The sequence below is a fragment of the Physeter macrocephalus genome, chromosome 12 (assembly GCF_002837175.3).
Source record: "Physeter macrocephalus isolate SW-GA chromosome 12, ASM283717v5, whole genome shotgun sequence".
Lineage (NCBI taxonomy): Eukaryota > Metazoa > Chordata > Mammalia > Artiodactyla > Physeteridae > Physeter > Physeter macrocephalus.
Genome location: NC_041225.1, coordinates 44,059,789 through 44,082,228, shown reverse-complemented (window position 1 = coordinate 44,082,228; position 22,440 = coordinate 44,059,789). Strand labels below are relative to the sequence as shown.

At 40.2% G+C, this 22,440-nt stretch overlaps 1 protein-coding gene across 5 annotated transcripts in view; it reads left to right on the top strand.

Annotated features, from left to right (window-relative positions):
• DNAJC27 (DnaJ heat shock protein family (Hsp40) member C27) overlaps window positions 1-15,242 on the top strand; it is a 40,231-nt gene extending 24,989 nt beyond the window's left edge. For 3 of the 5 annotated variants that reach the window (XM_007102015.4, XM_007102013.2, XM_055089071.1), the window contains 3 exons: window positions 507-629; window positions 6,601-6,761; window positions 10,485-14,349. In XM_007102015.4, the coding sequence (XP_007102077.1) occupies window positions 507-629; window positions 6,601-6,761; window positions 10,485-10,617 (417 nt within the window). In that variant the 3' untranslated portion in view covers window positions 10,618-14,349. Of the gene's footprint in view, window positions 1-506; window positions 630-6,600; window positions 6,762-10,484; window positions 14,350-14,631 lie in introns of those variants that run through there. The other 2 variants (XR_003682386.1, XR_003682385.2) reach the window with 2 other exon arrangements.
• Window positions 15,243-22,440: the final 7,198 nt, after the last annotated feature.

Genomic DNA, 22,440 nt, shown 5'->3' with positions numbered 1-22,440 from the left:
AAACAAAGGTCCCTAAAACAAAAACAATTAAAAATAAAACCTGGCATATCAGGATTTTTATCCTTTTTTTTTCACTGGTGCCATACTTGGGGAGGATATTGGTGACTGAGCAGGAGAGGTGGAGCCTAATAATAACACTCTGACCTGATTGGAGGAGGGGAAGCAATTAGGTGAAATGTGGACTGTGGAAGGGTGTGAAGGGCAGACCATGGCCCTCAGGTGTGGCAGACGTGATGAAGCCGGCTTTCACAGAGGTGAGAGCAGCAGTGTTCTCAAGGGAGAATGCTGGTGTCAGGCACTTGTGGTTTCGCCACAGAAAATCAGTCCACATTCAATATAAGTAATTTTTTAACCTTTTTTGTTCCTGATAATTTCATGTGCTAGTGCTGGGGTTCACTTAAGAAGAGTTTTTGCCTCAGCAAAGGATTGACAGAGACCTACTGGGCCTATTCTAGTGGGACAAGGTTGGAATCTTCTCTCCCCCTGCCCCCAACTTTTAATTTCAGATTGACTGTGCTAAGCACCGCTGTGTTGATGAAAGTGAAGGACGTCTTTGGGCTGAAAGCAAAGGGTTCCTGTACTTCGAAACTTCGGCTCAAACTGGAGAAGGAATCAGTGAGATGTTCCAGGTAACCTAGCATTTTATTGTTTTAGAGTTTGTGTCAAGGCTGACCGTACCAAATTTTAGTGTAAATTATGAGAAGCAAAATAGTAATAGGAATTTCTCATTAGAATAAGCTCTTTTCAGAAGCTAGTAAGAAAGAAAGAATGGGAGAGAGAGGGAGAGAATGAGTGTGTGTGTATGTGTGTTATTTGTCTGCTGTCTGTTTTAGACCAGATCTGGCTGCTCATCAGAATTACCTGGGGAAATTCTTCAAAATACAAATTGCTGGGCTCCAGACCTACCGGAAGCTTAATGCTTTGATGGAGCTGAGGAACCTGTATTTTGAAGAATCTCTCTAGGTGATCCTGATGATCATCAAGTTTAACAACACTTAACATATACTTACTTAAATGAGACAAAGATTTTCTTTAAAACCACCTTTGGTTACATTTGTATGCATAATCAAATGGAGGCATTACTTGGGCAAAATTGCCTTGCCATAGCTGATATAATCCTATATAGTAGCCCATGGGGGTACAGTTAGAGACCAGGAGACTATCATTGCAGAATCCAGCCAGTCATACGTAAAAGTTCGGTCTCACCGATCACATAGGCAATAGAAGGATGGACTAACGTGGCAACCTGAATAGATGGTCATTTTTTAGAATTTACTAATCTAGAATAATTTTAAGGGGGGGAGACTACCTAAACAACAAATTATAATCAACTCTTTTTTTTAAATTATTTTTTCTTTTTATAAAATAATTAATTAATTTTTGGCTGCTTTGGGTCTTTGTTGCTATGTGCGGGCTTTCTCTAGTTGTGGTGAGCGGGGACTACGCTTTGAGGTGCTTGGGCTTCTTATTGCGGTGGCTTCTCTTGTTGTGGAGCACGGGCTCTAGGCATGCGGGCTTCAGTAGTTGTGGCTTGTGGGCTTTAGTTCGCAGGCTCAGTAGTGGCACAGGGGCTTGGTTGCTGCATGGCATGTGGGATCTTCCCGGACCAGCACTCGAACCCATGTCCCCTGCATTGGCAGGCGGATTCTTTTTTTTTTTAGGTAAGAAGTGGATTTAATTAATTAATTAATTAATTAATTAATTAATTAATTTATTTATTTATTTTTGGGCTGCGTTGGGTCTTCATTGCTGTGCGCAGGCTTTCACTAGTTGTGGCAAGTGGGGGCTACTCTTCGTTGCAGTGCGCGGGCTTCTCACTGTCGTGGCTTCTCTTGTTGCAGAGCGTTGCAGCGAGCGGGGGCTACTCTTCGTTGCAGTGCGCAGGCTTCTCATTGTGGTGGCTTCTCTTGTTGCAGAGCATGGGCTCTAGGTGTGCAGGCCTCAGTAGTTGCAGCATGCGGGTTCAGTAGTTGTGGCCTGCGGGCCCTAGAGCGCATGGACTTCAGTAGTTGCTGCACATGGGCTCAGTAGTTGCGGCTCGCAGGCTCTAGGGCGTGCGGGCTTCAGTACTTGTGGCTCGCAGGCTCTAGAGTGCAGGCTCAGTAGTTGTGGCGCACAGGCTTAGTGGCTCCGCAGCATGTGGGGTATTCCTGGACTAGGGATCGAAGCCATGTCCCCTGCATTGGCAGGCGTATTCTTAAACACTGCGCCACCAGGGAAGTCCTAAAGTAGATTTATTTAGAGAGAAACACTCTCCACAGACAGAGTGTGGGCCATCTCAGAAGGTGAGAGTGGCCTTGGGAGAAACACACTCCACAGACAGAGTGTGGGCCATCTCAGAAGGTGAGAAAGGCTGGCAGGCAGATTCTTAACCACTACGCCACCAGGGAAGTCCAGTCAACTCTTAATTATAGATACATTTGAAAGTAAGTGGTGGCATGAATAATGCACTTTTTCTTATGAATATATCTGATATTTTGGAAATTTTTAACATTTCAAATAATGTAACTATACTATAAAGAGTTGTTCGTAATTATTGAGTGGGATTTTATTTAATCTTCTGTGCTGAATTTCCTTCTAACAAGATGTCACCCCTCCTACTAGAAGACAGGTTTTATCCTTGGCGGACAGGCTGAATTGGGCATCAGTAGCGTCTATTTCAAGACCAAATAAGGTTGATATTGGTTTGCCACTTTTCTATTCTTTTGAATACATAGACTATATAGGTACATAGTTTGTACCTATATGTATGCAATCATGATACTTAACCACTTAAATTAAATGAACCAGTTAAACTTCTGGAGAAGTTTACATGCTTCATGTCATATGAGACTCTTAACAATGTGTGGCAGGTATTCTCATTTCAGATATGGGGACATCTAAGAGTATTAGTGATTTGTCCAAGAGGTATAAATAACTGTTAGAGATTAAATTTCTTTCAGCACTTTGAAGATACTGGTTCATTCTCTTCTGGCCTCTATTGTGTCCCATGAGATGTTAGCACCTGTTCTTACTCTTATTCCTTTGTATATAATGTGTCCTTTTTTTCCTCCGGCTACTTTCAAGAGTTTATCTTTGATTTTCAGCAGTTGTGCTATGTGCCTAGGTGTGGTTCTCTTTATATTTATCTTACTTGGGGGTTGTTGATTTTCTTGGATTGGTAAGCAGGTGTTTTTCATGAAATTTGGGAATTTTTTTTTTTTAATCATTATTTCTTCCAATTTTTTTTGGCCCTATTCTCACTCTCTTTTCCTTTTGGGACTTCAATTACGTATATATTAGACCATTTTATTTTTTCCCATAGTCCTTGAGACTGTTTATTTTTCTTCCATTTTCCTCTGTTTTTCAGATTGCATAGTCTCTATTGATCTGATTTCAATCTGCTGTTAAATCTACCAAGTGAAATTTTCAATTCACTACTTTTCAGTTGTAGAATTTGCATTTGGTTCTTTTGTGTAGTTCCAGTTCTTTGCTGAGATTCTCTGTTTACTCATTTTGAACATACTCATTTTGAACTCATTTTCTTTATCTCTTTGAAATAGTTATAATAGCAGCTTTACAGTCTTTGTCCAATATCTGAACCATCTTGGGTTCAGTTTCTATGGACTGCTTTTTTCTTGACTGTGGATTGCATTTTTGTTTCTTTGTATGAGTAGTGATTTTTGATTTAACACCAGACGTTGTAGACAATACATTATAGAGACTCTAGATTTCTTTATTTTCCTCAGAAGAATGTTGGTTCTTGTTTCAGCAGGCAGTTCAGTTATTGGCAGATTACATTGAACTTGTGTAGGCTTGACTTTTTGCTTTAATAGCAAGGATCTGAAGGAAGCCCAAAGTGTTTCCCAAGCCCTTCTAATTTGGCAGGACTCAGCCTGCAAATTCTGTCCCCCTTGCAGATCTTGTCAGTTCTTGGTTTTAGGTTTTGTTAGAATGAATCTAACTCCCAAGGCAAAGCCTTTCTATGGTGTCTCAGGTAGATGCTAGGGGTATTAATGAGATGTTAAGGCAGTCTCTCTCCTCTGGCAAGGCCAAATTCTGGTGTCCCCAGGATGGCTCGTCCCCTCGCACCACTAGTCAGTTCTGTTCTCAACCCCTTAGTAGCTATTATCTGATAAGCCTCAGGTGATCTCATCCTATGTATTTATAGCCTAGCCCTCAGCTACAAACTAGTAGGGAACCCTCACATGGACTTCTGGGGCCCAACTCTGCACAACTCCCTCCTATCCAAGGCCCTGCTCCACAGATTCTAGCCACTTCAGCATCCTCAAGCTCTCACCTCTGCCTCCTTAGCTCAATGGGACTTTGTGTCTGCTCAGACTCTGGCTTTCTGTGACAGAGTCAGGAAATGGACTCCAGGTAGAAGACCAAGGAGCAGTCTTGTACTTGCTGTTATCCACTACCTGAAAAGAGTTACCTCATATATTTGTTCACTTTTATAGTAGTTTATGGCAGGAGGTTCAGTCCAGTACCCATTACTCCAACATGGCTGGCATTCAGACAAGGAATTTGAACAGACTTTTGACTTCAGTTCTAGCATTCTCTATATCACCACAGCTAGCCTTCTATAACATTATGTGTTATGAGTAAATGCTTGTGCCCTCAGAAATCTGTGAGTGTTTATATTTTAGGTTGACTTACAGACTAGAAGAAAACCTTATTGATACTTAGCACAAGCGAACATTTGTGAACTGTGATCCCTTTTAGGTTACTTTTATTTTTTTAGATTAATCTTGGGTAGAACTAATGGATAGTCTTTAAAAAAAAGGGGTAACAGAGGGTAATAAACTATTCTGTAAGTACTTAGAAGTAGTGCTTTCCTGCTGGTTCAATTTAATCAATACTTTCTTTGTTTCCTATATATTTAATAGACACTTTATGTCAGGAAGGAATTTGGTTTTATCTTACACTGTTAACACAGAGCAGTATTAAGACAGACTAAAACTAAGTTAACACTTCTCTTGTCTTGGTATCTAACGGCTTTTCCTTTGACACCCCTTTTCACATGTCAAGGCTTCTTGTTTAGGTTGCCAAATTGATTAACTAATACTGGAGATAAGAAAGAGGAGTCAAAGAGAAGGATAAAAGTTTTAGATGATAATAGGCACTATAGAAATATCTGGAAAAAAAAGAGGAAGAGATTAAAAAAGAAATGGAGAGATGAGGAGATAAGTCAGTTTAAAAGCAGCCATAGTGTATTAAATTAGTCTTTTTTTTTTGGATAAATTAGTCTTTTGAGTGAAGTTATTCAACAGCAATAATAGTGCATAGAGCATGAAATATGAGCAGGGTCAAAAAACAGTTTCACTTTGAAAAACATTATAAAAATAGGAAAAGAATATGAACAGTTTACAGAACAAGACTGATAAGCAAATGAAAAGATACTCAATTTTACTTATAATTAAAAAAATGAAATAAAAACTGTGAGATACACATCAGCTCGGCAAAAGTGAAGATGTATGATAATGCCCAATGTTGACAAGGGTGTGGGGAAATAGGCACTCCCATACACAGTGATGGGAGTATAAACTGGTATAGCCTTTTTGTATGAAAGCTGTCAAAATCGAAAAGTAAAATGCATGTACACTTTTATTCAGTAGTTATTCTTTTAGGAATTTATCCAAAAGCAGTATTCCCACAAGTGTGCAGAGATGTATACACATAAAAAAATATTCACTAAAGCACTGTTTATGGTATAGTCACACAGTAGAATACTGAACAGTCATTTAAAAGGAGGAATTGGGGAGGGGAGGATAAGCTGGGACGAGGTGAGAGAGTGGCATGGGCATATATACACTACCAAATGTAAAATAGATAGCTAGTGGGAAGCAGCTGCATAGCACAGGGAGATCAGCTCTGTGCTTTGTGACCACCTAGAGGGGTGGGATAGGGAGAGTGGGAGGGAGACGCAAGAGGGAGGGGATATGGGGATATATGTATATGTATAACTGATTCACTTTGTTATAAAGCAGAAACTAACATACCATTGTAAAGCAATTATACTCCAATAAAGATGTAAAAAAAAAAAACCTAAACAAAAGAAGGAAGAAAGTGTCTATATGCATCTAGAGAAAGGTTCCAAGATTTATTATTATGTGAAAAAAAAATGCAAGGTGCTAAGCAGTGTGTTTAATCTGCTCTCTTTTATGTAAATGCTTAGGGTTTGGATGTGTGTATGGACTGGGTACTGATAGAAAATTATTCTGGAAGGATACTGAAATAATATATTAACAATGGTTACCTCAAGGAGAGGAACTTGAGGGGTAGGGAGACAGTTTTCATTTTACACTTTTTCCTACTATTTGAATTTTTCTAACAATATTCATGTACTAGTTTTTAATTTCAAGTGTGGTTATCTGAGAGTAGGATTATAAGCCATTGAAATTTTATTCCTTATCCTTATTGTGTGCTTAAATATATATATATATACACACACATATATGTATGTATAGTATGAAAGAAAAAATCTTCCAAAGTACATTTGCTTTATTGTGAATTTTAAGTTATTGGAATATATTAAAATTCTTTAAGTTGATGGTTAGAAGGAATTCCTATTTTCTCAAAATCAGTTCTCCTCTGGGATGTGTTTTCTTTTTGCAGACCTTTTATGTATCCATAGTTGATTTATGTGAAAACGGCGGGAAACGTCCTATCACAAATAGCAGTGCTAGTTTCACCAAAGAACAAGCAGACACCATTCGCAGAATTCGAAATAGTAAAGATAGTTGGGACATGTTGGGAGTCAAACCTGGGGACTCAAGGTAAGCAGTGCTCTCAGATATTAGTGCTGCCTTCTGTTATAGAAAAAGACCCAATCATCGGAATTATAGTGCGATTATCTTCTTGTAATTGGCTAGAAATATGAAGATGTGTGGAAATATCTTAGATTACTTAATAATGCTCCTTCACTGAATTAAGTGAATACCAAAGAGAGAAAACAGGACACAATTGCTTAATGTGGGAACTATGTAGTTTGTATATTATATAAGTACCTTCTGAAATTATATGCTCTGCTTTTGTTGACTAAGAGCCTTGAAGCTAATGTAACCTCAAAAAAAAAAAAAAAAAAAAGAGACTTCTTAAATCATAGAATTTTAGAGAAGGAAAGAGTGTTAGCAATCAACCTGTCCAAACATTTCACTTCATAGGTGGGAAAACTGGGACTCAGTGAGACTAAAAGCACAGTCAAGGACACCAGGAGTTAGTGGTAGAATTGGGTCTTGACCCTGAGCACTGTGTGTCTGCCTGTCTCTGTCTCTTTCTATCTCTGTCAAAAATCCTGCTAGTTCCTCGTCTGTGGGTGTTTATATTAAATTATTTTATTTTATCCAAAATAATTATTTGGGAGAAAAGGAAATACAATCACTACTCTTTGTGAAAGAATAAATCATTATCCAGCATGATTATATAACTTTTCTGCCCAGTTTTATTGAAATATAATTGATATACAATACTGTATAAGTTGAAGGTATACAGCATAATGATTTGACTTACATATATTGTGAAATGATGACCATAGTAAGTTTAATTAGCATCTGCCATCTCATATAGATACCAAAAAAAATGTTTTTTCCTTGTGATTAGAACTCTTGGAATCTACTCTCTTAACAACTTTCAATTATTATATAACTTTTAATGCTATAATAATACTGTTACTATACGTATTATTAGAGTTCTCACACCTTTTTATTTTGCACCATAGCTTTCCTCCCCTTTCTACTTTTTCACCTTGATTCCCACAAAAGAAAAGGTAGCTCTTGAAATCGCCTTGTCAGCGTCAACAGCATTAAGTATCTCCTCCATTTTGGTCTCATAGCATATCTTTGAGTCCAGAAGGAAAGAGGGGAGGGGAAAAGGGAGACAGTTATTGGTCTCCCTGGACTTGCCAGGCATTACTGAGGAGCTGTTAAACACCTGAAGGAATTCAGATGACCTCATAGCACAAAATTAATTGGTGGCTTTTAAATGTCCTTTTAGACTTCCATAGTCACATCCTAAATTCTTCCATTTCATCTCCAAGGGATATTGGCTCTATAACTAAGAAACTATTACTTACTAATTAACTTAGAACAATAATCATTAGGGAAAAAGAAACTTTTGGTTTCTTACTTATTCATTGTGGTTAACTGTAATCTCCCCAAATTTACAGGACCTCCATAATTGCCATATCCTTAACCAATATAACATGTTCTTTTCTTACCTTTGTTCCTCTGGGTCTATCAAACTAATTTGTATGGCATGAGTACATTTGGGCAAAACCTAAAAACATTTATTTTATTTTATCTTTTAAATACACCTTTATTTTATTTTTTGGCCGTGCCGTGCGGCATGTGGGATCTTAGTTCCCCGACCAGGGATCGAACCCGTGCCCCCTGCAGTGGAAGCATGGAGTCTTAACCACTAGACCGCCAGGGAATTCCCTAAAAACATTTTTTTAAGTTATAGAGAGTTTTAATGTTTGTTCAGTGCTATGTTTACTATTCTTGAACTTTAAGAAAAATCTTCTTCAGTAGAATTAATATATTTTTTACACACCTGACTCAGTCTTGTTTCTCTAAAATTTTCCTTGAAAGTTTCTCCTGCTATCCAGAATTCTTGAAAGGTACCAGGCCTAACCACTAACCCCATATGGACATGTTTCCTCGGGAAGCAGAGTGGCTAGAGGGGCCCAACCCAAGACTCACTCATGGGAAAAAGAGAGGATGCTGTTACTGCCTCAAGGACAGAGAGTCTTTTAGGGAGAATGTGATTCTTATTAGCTAATTTTGAAATTATCTATGTAGAAAAGCTACATGCAAGGTAAAACAGGAAAATTCAGAAGGACTCCTCTAAGATCAGAAAGCAGAAAAAGCCTTAGAACGTATGCCTACGACATGGACAGCTGTTAACATAGCCCTATGACCTCAGTCTCCCCAAGCTGACATGTAAGATATCACATATGCACAAATAATATGTAACATTCAAGTAGAAAAATATACAATGCAAAGTGAGTATACAAACAAACATGATCAGATATCACATCCAAGATATCAAAGACCATCTCCCTGATTTGAAGAGCCAGACTAGAAGTCTTTCTGATAAAGAATAAAGGAGATTTGGGGAAGCACCAAATCCAGGCTTATAAGTTAACAAGAACCTTGAATTACAAAAGGAATTCAAAAGGGGAGTGGGAAATAACACGTCTGGTAGAGACAGAGCCAGACTCTGACCAGGGGAGTGGCTGGGCACTTGAAAGCCTCTCAGAGGCCTGACACCTGAGGATATGAAGAGCGGGGAGAATTGCAGGGCCAGGTGGTCTCCAGCCCCCACCCCAGTAGTCCCTGCTCCTTAGAGGTCTCTCCTGGGGCTCCTTGGTCTTTGGTGAAACACTGATTGTACTGCTCCTTTCCTCTCTAGATAACGTTAAATTCTCTCTTGTTTCTTCTTTGGTCTCAGGGAGCTCACTGTAACTCTCAGGTACCCCTTTCCAGTGGCTCTTTCTTGGTCAGTGGTGCCGCCATCTACACCGAGGCCTTAGATTCCCCATGACCCTGGAACTCATTTCAGCCGTTTTTCTCATGTCTTCTCTACCCCTATACCCAGCTCATCATCTGCTTCTGCCAGGGCTTTGTTTCTATTATCTCTTTTGCCTTCCCTTGTTGGATTCCACAAACACCTTAATCTAAACCCTTGTATTCATGCTTGGGTTATTGTAACAACCTCCTACCTGTCTCCTAACTTCCAAAAACAGCTTTCCCAGCACCATTTTGTCATGAAACACCTACTGTTAAAAATCCAACTTTTTTGTTGTTTTGCCTTCAAGGCCCTTCACTTACTGACCCCTGCTCCCTGGCCAACTTTGTTTCTTGTTACTTCCCAGTGCAGTTTCCTCCTGGAACTGCATGCGGGCTCCGGCTCCCTTCCTGGCCTCTGCCGGTTCTCTCCCTGCTGCTCTGTATTCCCCACCACTGTGTCAATCCCTGAACCCAACCTTCTTCCAGAACCCTCCTCCAGGGGGCCTGCCCTGATGGCCCCTGTCCTCAGTGCTTCCGTCGGCAAATACCGAGTGCCTGTGAAGTGCCGAGTACTATTTTCATCTGATCATGTTTGTTTGTATACTCACTTTGCATTGTATATTTTTCTACTTCTTGTTAACTTATAAGCCTGGATTTGGTGCTTCCCCAAATCTCCTTTATTCTTTATCAGAAAGACTTCTAGTCTGGCTCTTCAAATCAGGGAGATGGTCTTTGATATCTTGGATGTGATATCTGATCATGTTTGTTTGTATACTCACTTTGCATTGTATATTTTTCTACTTGAATGTTACATATTATTTGTGCATTGTTTGTTTCCTAGTCCTTTAGTCCTGCCTTTGAGAAAGGGTAACATGTATTTGGGGTATGCTTACTGTAAGAGATATTATGATATCCAAACAGCTAAAATGCAGTGGGTGGAGGGTGGGGGCTGACCTCGATACTGACATAGAGCTTTGCTTTTTCTCGTAGAGATGAAGTCAATAAAGCGTATCGGAAACTTGCTGTGCTGCTTCACCCTGACAAGTGTGTAGCACCTGGTAGTGAAGATGCCTTCAAAGCCGTTGTGAATGCCCGAACAGCCCTCCTGAAAAACATCAAATAGGAAAGTAGAAAAAAAAGACAAGTGTGGGCCTCAAGTCCAAACAGACTTTCCCTAGAGGTAAAATAGCCAACATGGGTTTTTCCTCCACAAAATCTTACAGCTCTTTTCACTCATGTGCTGTCATTTGTAAATCAGTAATTCAGGTGCCTGTTACCATGCCATAGACATTTTGCAGAGAGATGAAGTGAAGAGAACCAAGTGCCACTTATACACTACCATTCATTTCCTACTTCTGAATGATGTAAGATTTTTTTCTCATGAGTTTTTTAGCTCTGTCAGTGTAGCATCCCTTAGGCACTTTGCTCAGGAAAGTCCATGAGGTTTCTGGAAGGAGGATAGGAGGATCCTTTCACTTTTTCTTTTTTAAAAAATTCATCATCAGAAAAGAAAACAAAAATGGAAGCAGACATAGCAGAATCCCTGAAAGTGTGGTGACCTCACAAGCAAGTTGCCCCTTTTACAGTGAGTTTCTTAGGTAGTATTTTAAGCATCAATCTATAGTTAATGAACTCTTGGCAGCCCTTCGGAAGTGAAACGAGGTGATACAGTTCTGAACTGAGTAGCCCTTTTGTGACGTTCACTCTGTTCCCCTTCTCCAGCCACCAGGGGGAGAGACCAGCCAGTCCTAAGAGAACAAAGACAGTGACGGCGGCCACAAGTTCTGGTACACTGGCTGCTGCTAGGCCTACCCTTGAATCTGAGTCCTCTCCCTGGCCGTGGAAGTGGGTGCTGGTAGCTCTAGGGAGCATCGTCGCCTAGGAATCAGGAGTCAGACTCCAAGACAGTAGTGCCTGCAGGTCACACTAGATTGAGCACACATGCCCAGAGGGCATGGCCGGCCTGGCTCGGGCATGTTTGATGCCCTAGGAGAGCCTCCATATGAGGCTTGTGCCTTCTTTGTTTCTACATCACTTTCTGCATCACAGCAGGTGGGAAAGGCAGGGGTGCCGGGCCTCCTCTTCACTTCCTCATCAGTGTTAGTTCCCTCTTTCTTCCCTCTTCCTGTCCACATCTGCCGCCATTTCTCTTTTCTTGAATCCCTGCCTTCTGGCTCTTGACTCCTCCATCCTCCTGTGCAGCCTTCACCTGGGCCTGGTTGACCAGAGACAAGTATGGATCCTTTGGGTGGTGGACAGAGAGATCTTAAGGCCTGTGTGAGAAGAATCTCTGTTACTTTTGCTTGGGTTACAAATTTCTGATTAGTAATATTTTTAAGCTACAGATTATGAAAATTAATTTCACATAGAGAAATACATTCTCTTGCCGTAGTATCTTCCTCAGTATCCAAGGGATGGATGAAGATCAAGTGTGAGGACCAGCCTTTCCTCCAGAGCTTACAGAACCAGCGTCACTGCGTGGCTCGTTACACCATCACTCTCACGTTACTCAGATTTTTAGCTGTGACCAGGCTGTACTAATTGGGGCTTTAAAGTATATAAAACATTACTGTTTGTGAATTTTAAGCAGCTATTCCATATTGATCCCCAAGGAGCATTCACCTTACCACCGGAGAAGAAAAACCACTTTCGTTTAATTCAAGCCTACCGCAGTCTTCTGGACTCTTCCCTTCTCCAAAGCAGCTTTGCTTTGTGTGGCTGCCCTTGAGCTGCATTGAGCTGGTTGTCAGGAAACCAGAGCATTGTTTTCTAGTATGAATTTTCATCTCGGTGATATTGAATGCTTTTTTTTTTTCTATAAGTTGAGATACGAGTATGATTTCTTGTGGGATTTTCCTCTGGCCTTTTAATTTTAACTAGCTCTGGGCCTGTAGAACTCCAGCCCAAAGTTCTTCGGGGCCTAAATTTTGCTTAAGGCCTTCATCATGCCTAAAGTAATTAAACATAGATCTATTCTTACAGCAAGACTTAGGAGGGTCATATTTATGAGGGACTGTGCATGGTGGTGTCAGCCCAAATTGACATGACAGGTCACTGAGTATGTGGCCCTGGGTAAAAACTGGTGCCAGTTTTCATCATAGTTATTAAACACTAGATTGGTCACCTTATTCAACTACATGGTGCAGATGAGCAGTTGTAGCAGAGAGAGTTCTTTAGTGCTTCCATTCATATCCTTATATAATGAGTGACTTGTTGAAATTTAGCCCGATCTTGATTCGTAGTTCTTGAGACTCAGTTCCCAGCACCTTGATTATTAATGTTAAGGATGGCCATGTACTACTTCATTTATGTAAAAGAAAGTTAAGCTGCAGGGTCCTAGAATTTTTCTGATTTCCATAATCCTTGAGTAGAATAGCAAGAAGTAATGAAGCCTGATCTGCAATGAAAAGTAACTTCATACAAAATTTTACAGACCTCTGTACATTAATTTAGATTCTTGGTGCAAATATGTACTTTGTAGTTCAACCTTATTAAAATTCTTCAGCCGGTTAGGATTGCACAATACATCAGTGAGAGTAAGAGCTAGCAGAATAATTTCAATGGCTAAAAAAATTTTTATAGAAAGTCATGTTTTTCAAAAAAGAATAATAAGTTCGAACAGCTATTATTCAAGAAAAGCCATTTCTTCTGCATCTGAGTCACCAAGAATTAACACTTTTAAAACTTGTTAGAAATACCTGGAGGCTTTTGAAATTAATTGTCCAACCTACCTAAGAACTTTAAAATATACCCTCCTTTTGTTCCTCTGTTCCTCTTTCCTGCCTCCTTTTGAATTGATATTCTCAACTGTCAACGTTTCTTTTACTTCAGCATTGTCATTTTCTTTCTTCACATAAATGTGTGCTCAGTGAAGTCCAGACTTGGGGGTATTGTGGTGCTACCCAAGATAAATTGCTATAACTCTGTAGATTGCACTCTCTTCTTTAAGGCTCACATTTACCTCAGGAAGCTCACTCTAGTATAGTTTTTTTTGCATTGAATTCTCAACTGGTAAATATTTCTTTATACTGATAAACTAGTACATAATTCACTGTTCGCTAAATGAGCCACAGATAAGGCAGCTAAATTTCTGAAAGAAAGCCAGAGTAAGTGGGCAGCCCCTGTAAGCTCTGAATCAGTAATGAGGTAGCTGTTCCTCATAGAACAACGACAGAATCTCGAAGGGGAGGGAGGTATTTCGGTCTCAAGTTCGAAAGGGTAGGGCCGTGCACACATTGCCTTTGACAGGAACAGTGCCTGTCCTATGAGCAATTTCAGTGGGTCCTGGGATGTCACTCCCTCTCCACCACACTCCATATAGCTTACTCTGAGGCTGCCAACGTTTTTGTAAAACTTTTGCAGAGGAATTTAGCCGCGAAATACAGCTAACCACCTTCCATTGCAAGTTTTGCAAAGTGAAGAGGGGTTCATATTTCTCATGATTGGTACTTAGCACAATTGTAAGAGACAGTTAATACTGTTTATACGTTGGTTTTTCCATTAAGCATTCCTAGAGAAGACGAAAGCTTAAACTTGTGGTGTGGGTAAGTTAGATTATGTCTGACAAGCAGTGCAATAGGAAGTCGTGCAATAAAGGCCATGTTGGTGAAATGACTCACTGGAAAGTTGGACAGTTTGGGTGAGCTTCCTGCATCGATGGCCCGCGGGGTGGTCTGCCCTTGGGCCGGGAATGCACAGTCTCTAAAGAAACCCTTTGCTCTTACGAAGTAATTTACATACTGCTTTCTGTTGAACTAACGGAAAATGTTAAATCTAACAGCTGTTTATGTCTTGTATAGAGAGTGTCATATGTATTTAAGTTGTGTATTTTTATAAAGTAAAGGCAAATGCCAAACACCGGTCTGTGGGCTGCACTTACTTGTTGAGATACTGGTCCTTAATGTAGAACATGCTAGTCTAGAAGCCAATCCAGTTCCTTACCAACTGAGATCATAGATAAGACATCTTGCTTTAGTTGCCAGTGGGTAAAGTGGAGGAAATTTTATTCACTGGTCCCTCAGGCTAACCTTAATTAAACTGTGAGGTAAGTCTTTTGATCTCTTAAAGAAAGATACTAATATTATGTGTGCCTTTTTAATTCAAATGAAACTATTGTTATCTCACTTTAATAATGTAGATCTTGGCTGAATAACTTAATAATTCAGCTAACTACTCCCTGGACAACAAGAATCCTTAAGTAACAGACGATTGTGAACCCAAATTGGAAAGTGAAAGCCTTGTAGGGCCAACCCACAGAAGGTGGTCTATCTCTGAAGACTTCAAACAAGAACTTTAATTTTCATTATGAATGACACTCGTTATCACCTGAGAATGCCCACCACTCTTTTGGGGAGCTGCTCTACCCTCTGCATACTGCTAACGTGTTCTAAAGGGGAGCTGCCAAATCCTCCTATGACCCGGCCTTCCTCCCTGGTCACAGAGATTGGCCCAAGAGATTGGGAATGTCACCCAAGCTGAACCAATTGGCATCCCTCCCTGGGATCTTTCTAATTGGATCTAGGAAAACAAACTTCTTCTCAGGAGAGGAAGATAGGAGGAGTCCTGCTGATGCTGGCAACCTTGATTCCAACCTCACAGAAAAAATTTGAGAGAATGAAACAGACATTCAGAAAGAGTCAGAGTCCTGATGGCTAAGACTTTCCTTCTAGTCCCCTGAGATCCCCTGTACTGGTTGTTCTTCAAGCCCATCAGCCACCCCAGAATCCTTCTAATAAATCTCCACTCCTCTCTTTTCTGCTTAAGTTTCCTGGAGTTTGTTTTCTGTTACTTGCAACTAAAAGAATATTAGAAAATAATAGACATTAAGGATCATGAGCAGGGATGAGAAAGCTGTGGTCTGTAGACTGGAACAGTACTTGATGAGTACATTATGACATCTTATATATTAAAATATATCCAAATAGTTGGTGTTTTCAACTGAAGTCTTGGGCTATGTTTTTTTTTTTTAAATTTATTTATTTTTGGCTGCGTTGGGTCTTGGTTGCTGCGCGTGGGCTTTCTCTAGTTGCGGCGAGCGGGGGCTACTCTTCGTTGCGGTGTGCAGGCTTCTCATTGCGGTGGCTTCTCTTGTTGCGGAGCATGGGTTCTAGGCGCACGGGCTTCAGTAGTTGTGGCTCGCAGGCTCTAGAGCGCAGGCTCAGTAGTTGTGGTGCACGGGCTTAGTTACTCCGCGGCATGTGGGATCTTCCCGGACCAGGGATTGATCCCATGTCCCCTGCTTTGGCAGGTAGATTCTCAACCACTGTGCCACCAGGGAAGCCCTTGGGCTATGTTTTAAACGAATAATAACCAATTGTAAACTGAGAAGAAAAATTAGGTTTATTCATTTTGCTTCAGGATCAATTTAAGATGCACAATTTTATCTAGCTTTTTTGTTTCCATTTGACCATTGTCTATCGGGCACTTCTAATATCTCAAATTTCTTTTTAAAAAAAAATTAGTTTATTTATTTATTTGTTTTTGACTGCATTGGGTCTTCATTGCTGCACGTGGGCTTTCTCTAGTTGCGGCGAGCGGGGGCTACTCTTCATTGCGGTGGCTTCTCTTGTTGCGGAGCCCGCGCTCTAGGCGCGCGGGCTTCAGTAGTTGTGGCATGTGGGCTCGGTAGTTGTGGCATGTGGGCTCTAGAGCACAGGCTCAGTAGTTGTGGCTCACGGGCTTAGCTGCTCCACAGCATGTGGCATCTTCCTGTACCAGGGCTCAAACCCGTGTCCCCTGCATTGGCAGGTGGATTCCTAACCCCTGCACCAGCAGGTAAGTCCCATAATATCTTAAATTTCTAATCAAACTTCATTGTTAAAATATTCATTCACCATGCAGTTATTGAGCACCTGCTATGTGCCAGGCTGTGTTCTAGGCACTGGGGATGTAACAGAGCACAGAAGCAACAAAAATCCCTGCCCTGTGGAGCTTACATTCTTGTCATTGTTCTTTTTCATTTGTGAAGTTTTGAAGAAAGTTTATTTTTTCCTGTAGGTTTATTTCTGAAGAGGCAAATTTGCATTTTTTGACTGTTCTTCAAGATATGCAGTTTTGCAATTAATACTCTGATTGCTACTACATACTGAAGATCATGTAGGTTGTTAAAATGCTATATTAATTTTTTTCTTGAGGACTTAACCATTATCATTATACAAAGTTGTTTTTCCTGTTGGCCTGGAGGAAATAGTACTAGACTTAAGGAGTTTCTTTATATATGTTTTATATTAATAATTAAAATAGTAATATATCCTTCCACAGCAGTTGATAAGGTTGTGTTCATTTGGAGGGGAAAATATCTAGAATCTCAGTTGTTGTCTTAGTTAAGTAAATAGTGTAAACCTCTGATATCACCCAGTTAAAATTGTGATCAGTTGACTTTAGGAAAATTATTTCTCCGTGCATCCAAAACAGTTAGTTGTTAGTGATAATTATAAAATCAGCAGATGCAGTCCATGAAAGCATTTGTTCTAGGGAAGAGAAATTAAGAGTCTGCTATGACTGAGAGAAATTGAGGTGCCACATGCCTCAGATATCAGGATGTGAACATTCTGCTGGTTTCAGAATATGAGAGAAAACAAAAAGGTTAATAAAATAAATACTAAAGAGAGGAAAGACATCAAGTTGTTCAAAAGGAAAGATAAAGAAAACAAAAGAAACTATCTCGGATCTGACTAGCAGGGAGAAAATAGAAAAGCCCCAAGTCAGGGGTTGTCAAGTGCTTTTTATCGACAGAACCCTATATTTCTAGTGAACTCCGATATGAGACTTTTATTTAAGAGCAACATTTTATTAGGATAAATTTATAAAAGTTCAAGCTTTTAACATCACTCCATATAAAAGCAACCTACCAGGCAGTTCTGTCTCCTAGGGGAGACGTCAGCATTTATATCAGAAGATGATAAATCCCCACACTATTACCTCCTGCTCACAGATGCTGGTGAGGAGAGTGCCTTGCCCAAGAAAGTGATCAGGTTCAAGGAAAGTTAAGAGCTTCTGCCAGGCACTCTGTACTGCTGGCAGTGCTGGATAGGAACTCTGTTTAATGAAGCATCCTAGTGAAATTTTAGGTATAAGGGAAAGTACTATGGCTTTGCGTGGTGAGGCACGGAGCTGAGCTGCTCTTCATAAGAAATGAACAAGACTTCTAGGGGTTGGGGCTGCCTAAAAGAAAAGGAAGAAAGACTTGATGAGATGGGACAGGAGGCTGGGGTCCAAAAAAGGATTATTAGAAAGATATTAGATATTAAAAATTATTAGATAATTTTAGAAAGATAGCCAAAGAGAAGTTCCCAGTGACAGAAACATTCAAAGGACTTTTAAGAACATTAATGTCTTTAATAACGTCATCCCCATTTTACAGATGAGAAAACTGAGGGTCAGAGAGGTTAAGTGACCTGCTCAAGGCCAAACAGAAAGCTATTCAAACCCAAGCTTGCCCAGCTTCAGAACCCAGGCTCTCAGCCTAAATTTCCAAATTTTTAAATACTCTGCTTCACACTCATAAATAATGTTGTTCCTGCTTGTACCATGTTACTTACATGGATATTAATAGGGCTGCTTTTTTTTGGTGGGTGGGGGTTGCCTTTTTTGTTTGTTTGTTTGTTTTTACAAAGGTGAGATCATATTATGTACACTTTTCTGCATCTTTCTCTTCTCATTCAACAGTACCTCATAAAAATCTTAAGTCAATTGGTTTAGATTTAATTCAGTCTCTTTAGTGGCTGAATAATAGTAATGGTGTTGTTATGCCATAAATTATTCAGCCACGGGCTTTGTTTCCAGCTTTTTGTCACTACAAAAAATGCTGCAATATTATCCATGTACGTGTGTTTTTATGAACTAGCAGGGTTTTTTTATTAAACTTTTCTTAAAATATTGAAGTATAGTTAATTTACAATGTTGTGTTAGTTTCAAGTATACAGCAAAGTGATTCAGTTATATATGTGCGTATATATATATATGTTCTTTTTCAGATTCTTTTCCATTATAGGTTACTACAAGATATTGAATATAGTTCCCTGTGAATAGGCCTGCATTTTTTTTTTTTTTTTTTTGGGAGATCGCCTACATTCAGACAGTTAGTGAGCAGTGGAGCTTGGATTTCTTTCTTTTTTTTTTTTTAACATCTTTATTGGAGTATAATTGCTTTACAATGGTGTGTTAGTTTCTGCTTTATAACAAAGTGAATTAGTTATACATCCATCCCTCCCACCCTCCCTATCCCACCCCTCTAGGTGGTCACAAAGCACAGAGCTGATCTCCCTGTGCTATGCAGCTGCTTCCCACTAGCTATCTATTTTACATTTGGTAGTGTATATATGTCCATACCACTCTCTCACTTTGTCCCAGCTTACCCTTCCCCCTCCCCATATACTCAAGTCCATTCTCTAGTAGGTCTGTGTCTTTATTCCCGTCTTGCCCATAGGTTCTTCAGAACTTTTTTTTTTTAATTCCATATATGTGTGTTAGCATACAATATTTGTTTTTCTCTTTCTGACTTACTTCACTCTGTAGGACAGACTCTAGGTCCATCCACCTCACTACAACTAACTCAATTTCGTTTCTTTTTATGGCTGAGTAATATTCCATTGTATATATGTGCCACATCTTCTTTATCCATTCATCTGTTGATGGACACTTAGGTTACTTCCATGTCCTGGCTATTGTAAACAGAGCTGCAATGAACATTTCGGTACATGACTCTTTTTGAATTAACGGTTTTCTCAGGGTATATGCCCAGTAGTGGGATTGCTGGGTCGTATGGTAGTTCTATTTTTAGTTTTTTAAGGAACCTCCATACAGTTCTCCATAGTGGCTGTATCAATTTACATTCCCACCAACAGTGCAAGAGGGTTCCCTTTTCTCCACACCCTCTCCAGCATTTATTGTTTGTAGATTTTTTGATGATAGGCGTGCATTTTTAAAAAGACCACAAAGGTACAATTTTCCTCATTAATGGCCCAAGTTCAAATCCTATATATATATGCTTAGGAATGAAAGAAACGTCTTCCTGAGGTGTGCCCAAGCCAAGAGGGAGTTAACATGACAACTTAAGTTAACAGTGAATTAAAATATGGAATATAATACATCTGGATATTTTTATTAACAGGGTTTTTTAGGTGAAATTTTGCACTAACTCTTGCAGAACCCGATGATGCCTCCAGAACCACTTGAAAATTGTGTCTTAAGGGACATCCACCCTGAGAGTCTAAGATATGACTGGTAGGCAGGGACGGAAGGATCCCTTTACAGCATTTGTCAGCCTAAGGATTTTGTTTCTGGGTGATTTTCACATCCCTAACTTATTCTTTTGTCATAGTTAGAACTGAAGAAGCTATTAGAGCGCTGTCTCCCTCCCTCTCTCCACCCCAAAGCTTAGTGTGGCATTTTGTATTAGAATAGCTAGCACTGCAGGAAGAAAAGTTGCTTTATATTTACCAAACTGTAAAGAGTGATGATTGTCTGGGGAGTGGGTTTTAGGGGATGGGGTCAGGATGGTTTGACTTTCTGCCTTATGCTTGTCTGTATTATTTCAGTTTTCCCAGTGAATGTCAACTACTTTAATCATTTAAAATGTTATGTGAAACCAAAAACTAAATATAGCACCAGATTAAAAAAGAGAGGGAGACTCACTCTGAAGCTTGTGTGGGGACTCTATAGTAGGGGCGCTCTGGGCTATAATTAAATCTTACTTCTTTGCATTAGTAGAAACTTCAGACTAAAATGGAAAAAAAACTTTGTCACTCAAAAGTTTTTTGAAAAGCTAACATAGCAATCAGTGCTCTCTGGCTGGAATTTCAGATTCACTTAATGTAGGTACATATCCGCAAACACACTCTCTCAGATTACACAGAAGCAGTAGAATTGAAATGAGAAGTCCTGAGACAGAGGCTTATCTGTTAATTAATAGGTAGCCTTGGGCCAGGGGCCCCTTCTGAGGTTTGGTTCCTCCATTATTAGATGAGGCTGTTGGTTAGATAACACCTATGGGTCCTTTCTAAAGATCATTATTTTATGGAATTTTAAAAAGGCAATAAATACTAGACCCCCAGACCTCTCGCATATAATTCTAGTGCAACACTCATACCCCCAAAAAAAGAAGAGAAAGAAAAAGAAAAATTAATTTAGAAAAAAGTTAGTGAATTTTTTCCTAAAGTTAGCAATAATAGGCATTGTTGAACCCTCTCATTTCTTTTAATAAAGAAAACCTTAAATTCTTACTACTTGAAATTGTGATATGGCATCTCATTTTACAAAGGCAAATGATGTCACAGGTCTGAAATTTTTAGTAATAAGTCAACAAGACTCAGATGTTCAAAGATAATCTTTATTCTTGTAAATTGGAAGCTATCGGGCTTCCCTGGTGGCGCAGTGGTTGAGAGTCCGCCTGCCGATGCAGGGGACACGGGTTTGTGCCCCGGTCCGGGAAGATCCCACATGCCGCAGAGCGGCTAGGCCCGTGAGCCATGGCTGCTGAGCCTGCGCGTCCAGTCTGTGCTCCGCAACGGGAGAGGCCACAACAGTGAGAGGCCCGCGTACCGCAAAAAAAAAAAAAAAAAAAAAGGAAGCTATCTTGGCTCCCAAGCTCACATTTTTCACCAAGGACAGGAAAACTTAAAATTTGCCTCTTAAGGTAGGTTAGTCACTTCTGGTTTTAAACATGATCAGTTCAAGATTAAAACGCAGTAAATGCAAGGTCCCCACCTCCCTCTCATACTTCCACTACCCTCCTTTAACTAGGGGAGATCCAGAGTTGGGGCGAGGGTGCCTTACCTCTCATATTTTTGGTACTCTTGCCATCTTTCACCCCAGTGGCCTCACTGGCTCCAGTTGGTCTGCCATCTGCTGCTGTTGTCATGGTCCTGCCATGGCTTCCAGACACAAGGTCCAAGCACTCATCCTCCTAGTTGTCCAGGCCCTCAGCCTCTTCTGCTCCCTGGTCCTCTTAGCACCTCTACGCCCTGCCCACCTGGGCAGTCTGTAACACAGGCCACTTTCCCTCAGCCCTGCAGTGAGGCCCAAGGGCCCCTCTTTCAGCCATCGCCACTCTATGCCAAGCTTCCCTGGTAAATTGCAGCCTCCCAGACTACACCTTGGAAGCCACTTTGAACTTCTTTATCAGGCCCTAGGAGTTCCTGGTGTGCTGGTAAACTGGCCCTCCAGGAGGGGGGGCGAGGAAGCCCTGATTTGTGGCTTTTGCCCAATTTTCATGGCATAAATACTCTTCATGGTTGATTCCAAGTTGGGAAGAGATGCATCAATAAGCTTTCATGAGCCATGATACAGCAAACTCCAGCTTGGCTCTGGGTTTACCCCAGGAAAGCATGGGAGTGGGCAGGGCTTTTATGCATCCTCCAATATATAAGCTCTCCTCACGCCCCTCAAGATCCTTTCCTTTTATCTCATCCCCTCAACCAGACGGTTAACCCTTTGGGGCAGGGCTTAGGTCTCAGCCTCATCTCTCATAGCACTTGTCGCAGTGACTTGCAGGAGGCACTCATTAATTCTATTGACTGATTACAATCTTTAACAATATCACCATTAAAGACTTTTTTTAATCCTGTTTCATTTTTATTTACTTTTTTTTATACAGCAGTTTCTTATTAGTTATCTATTTTATCCATATTAGTGTGTATATGTCAATCCCAATTTCCCAGTTCATCCCACCACCATCACCCCTACCCCCTGCTTTCCCCCCTCGGTGTCCATATATTTGTTCTCTACATCTGTGTCTCTATTTCTGCCTTGCAAACCGGTTCATCTATCATTTTTCTAGATTCCACATAAATGCGTTAATATACGATATTTGTTTTTCTCTTTCTGACTTACTTCACTCTGTATGACAGTCTCCAGATCCAACCATGTCTCTACAAATGACCCAATTTCATTCCTTTTTATGGCTGAGTAATATTCCATTTTATATATGTACCACATTTTCTTTATC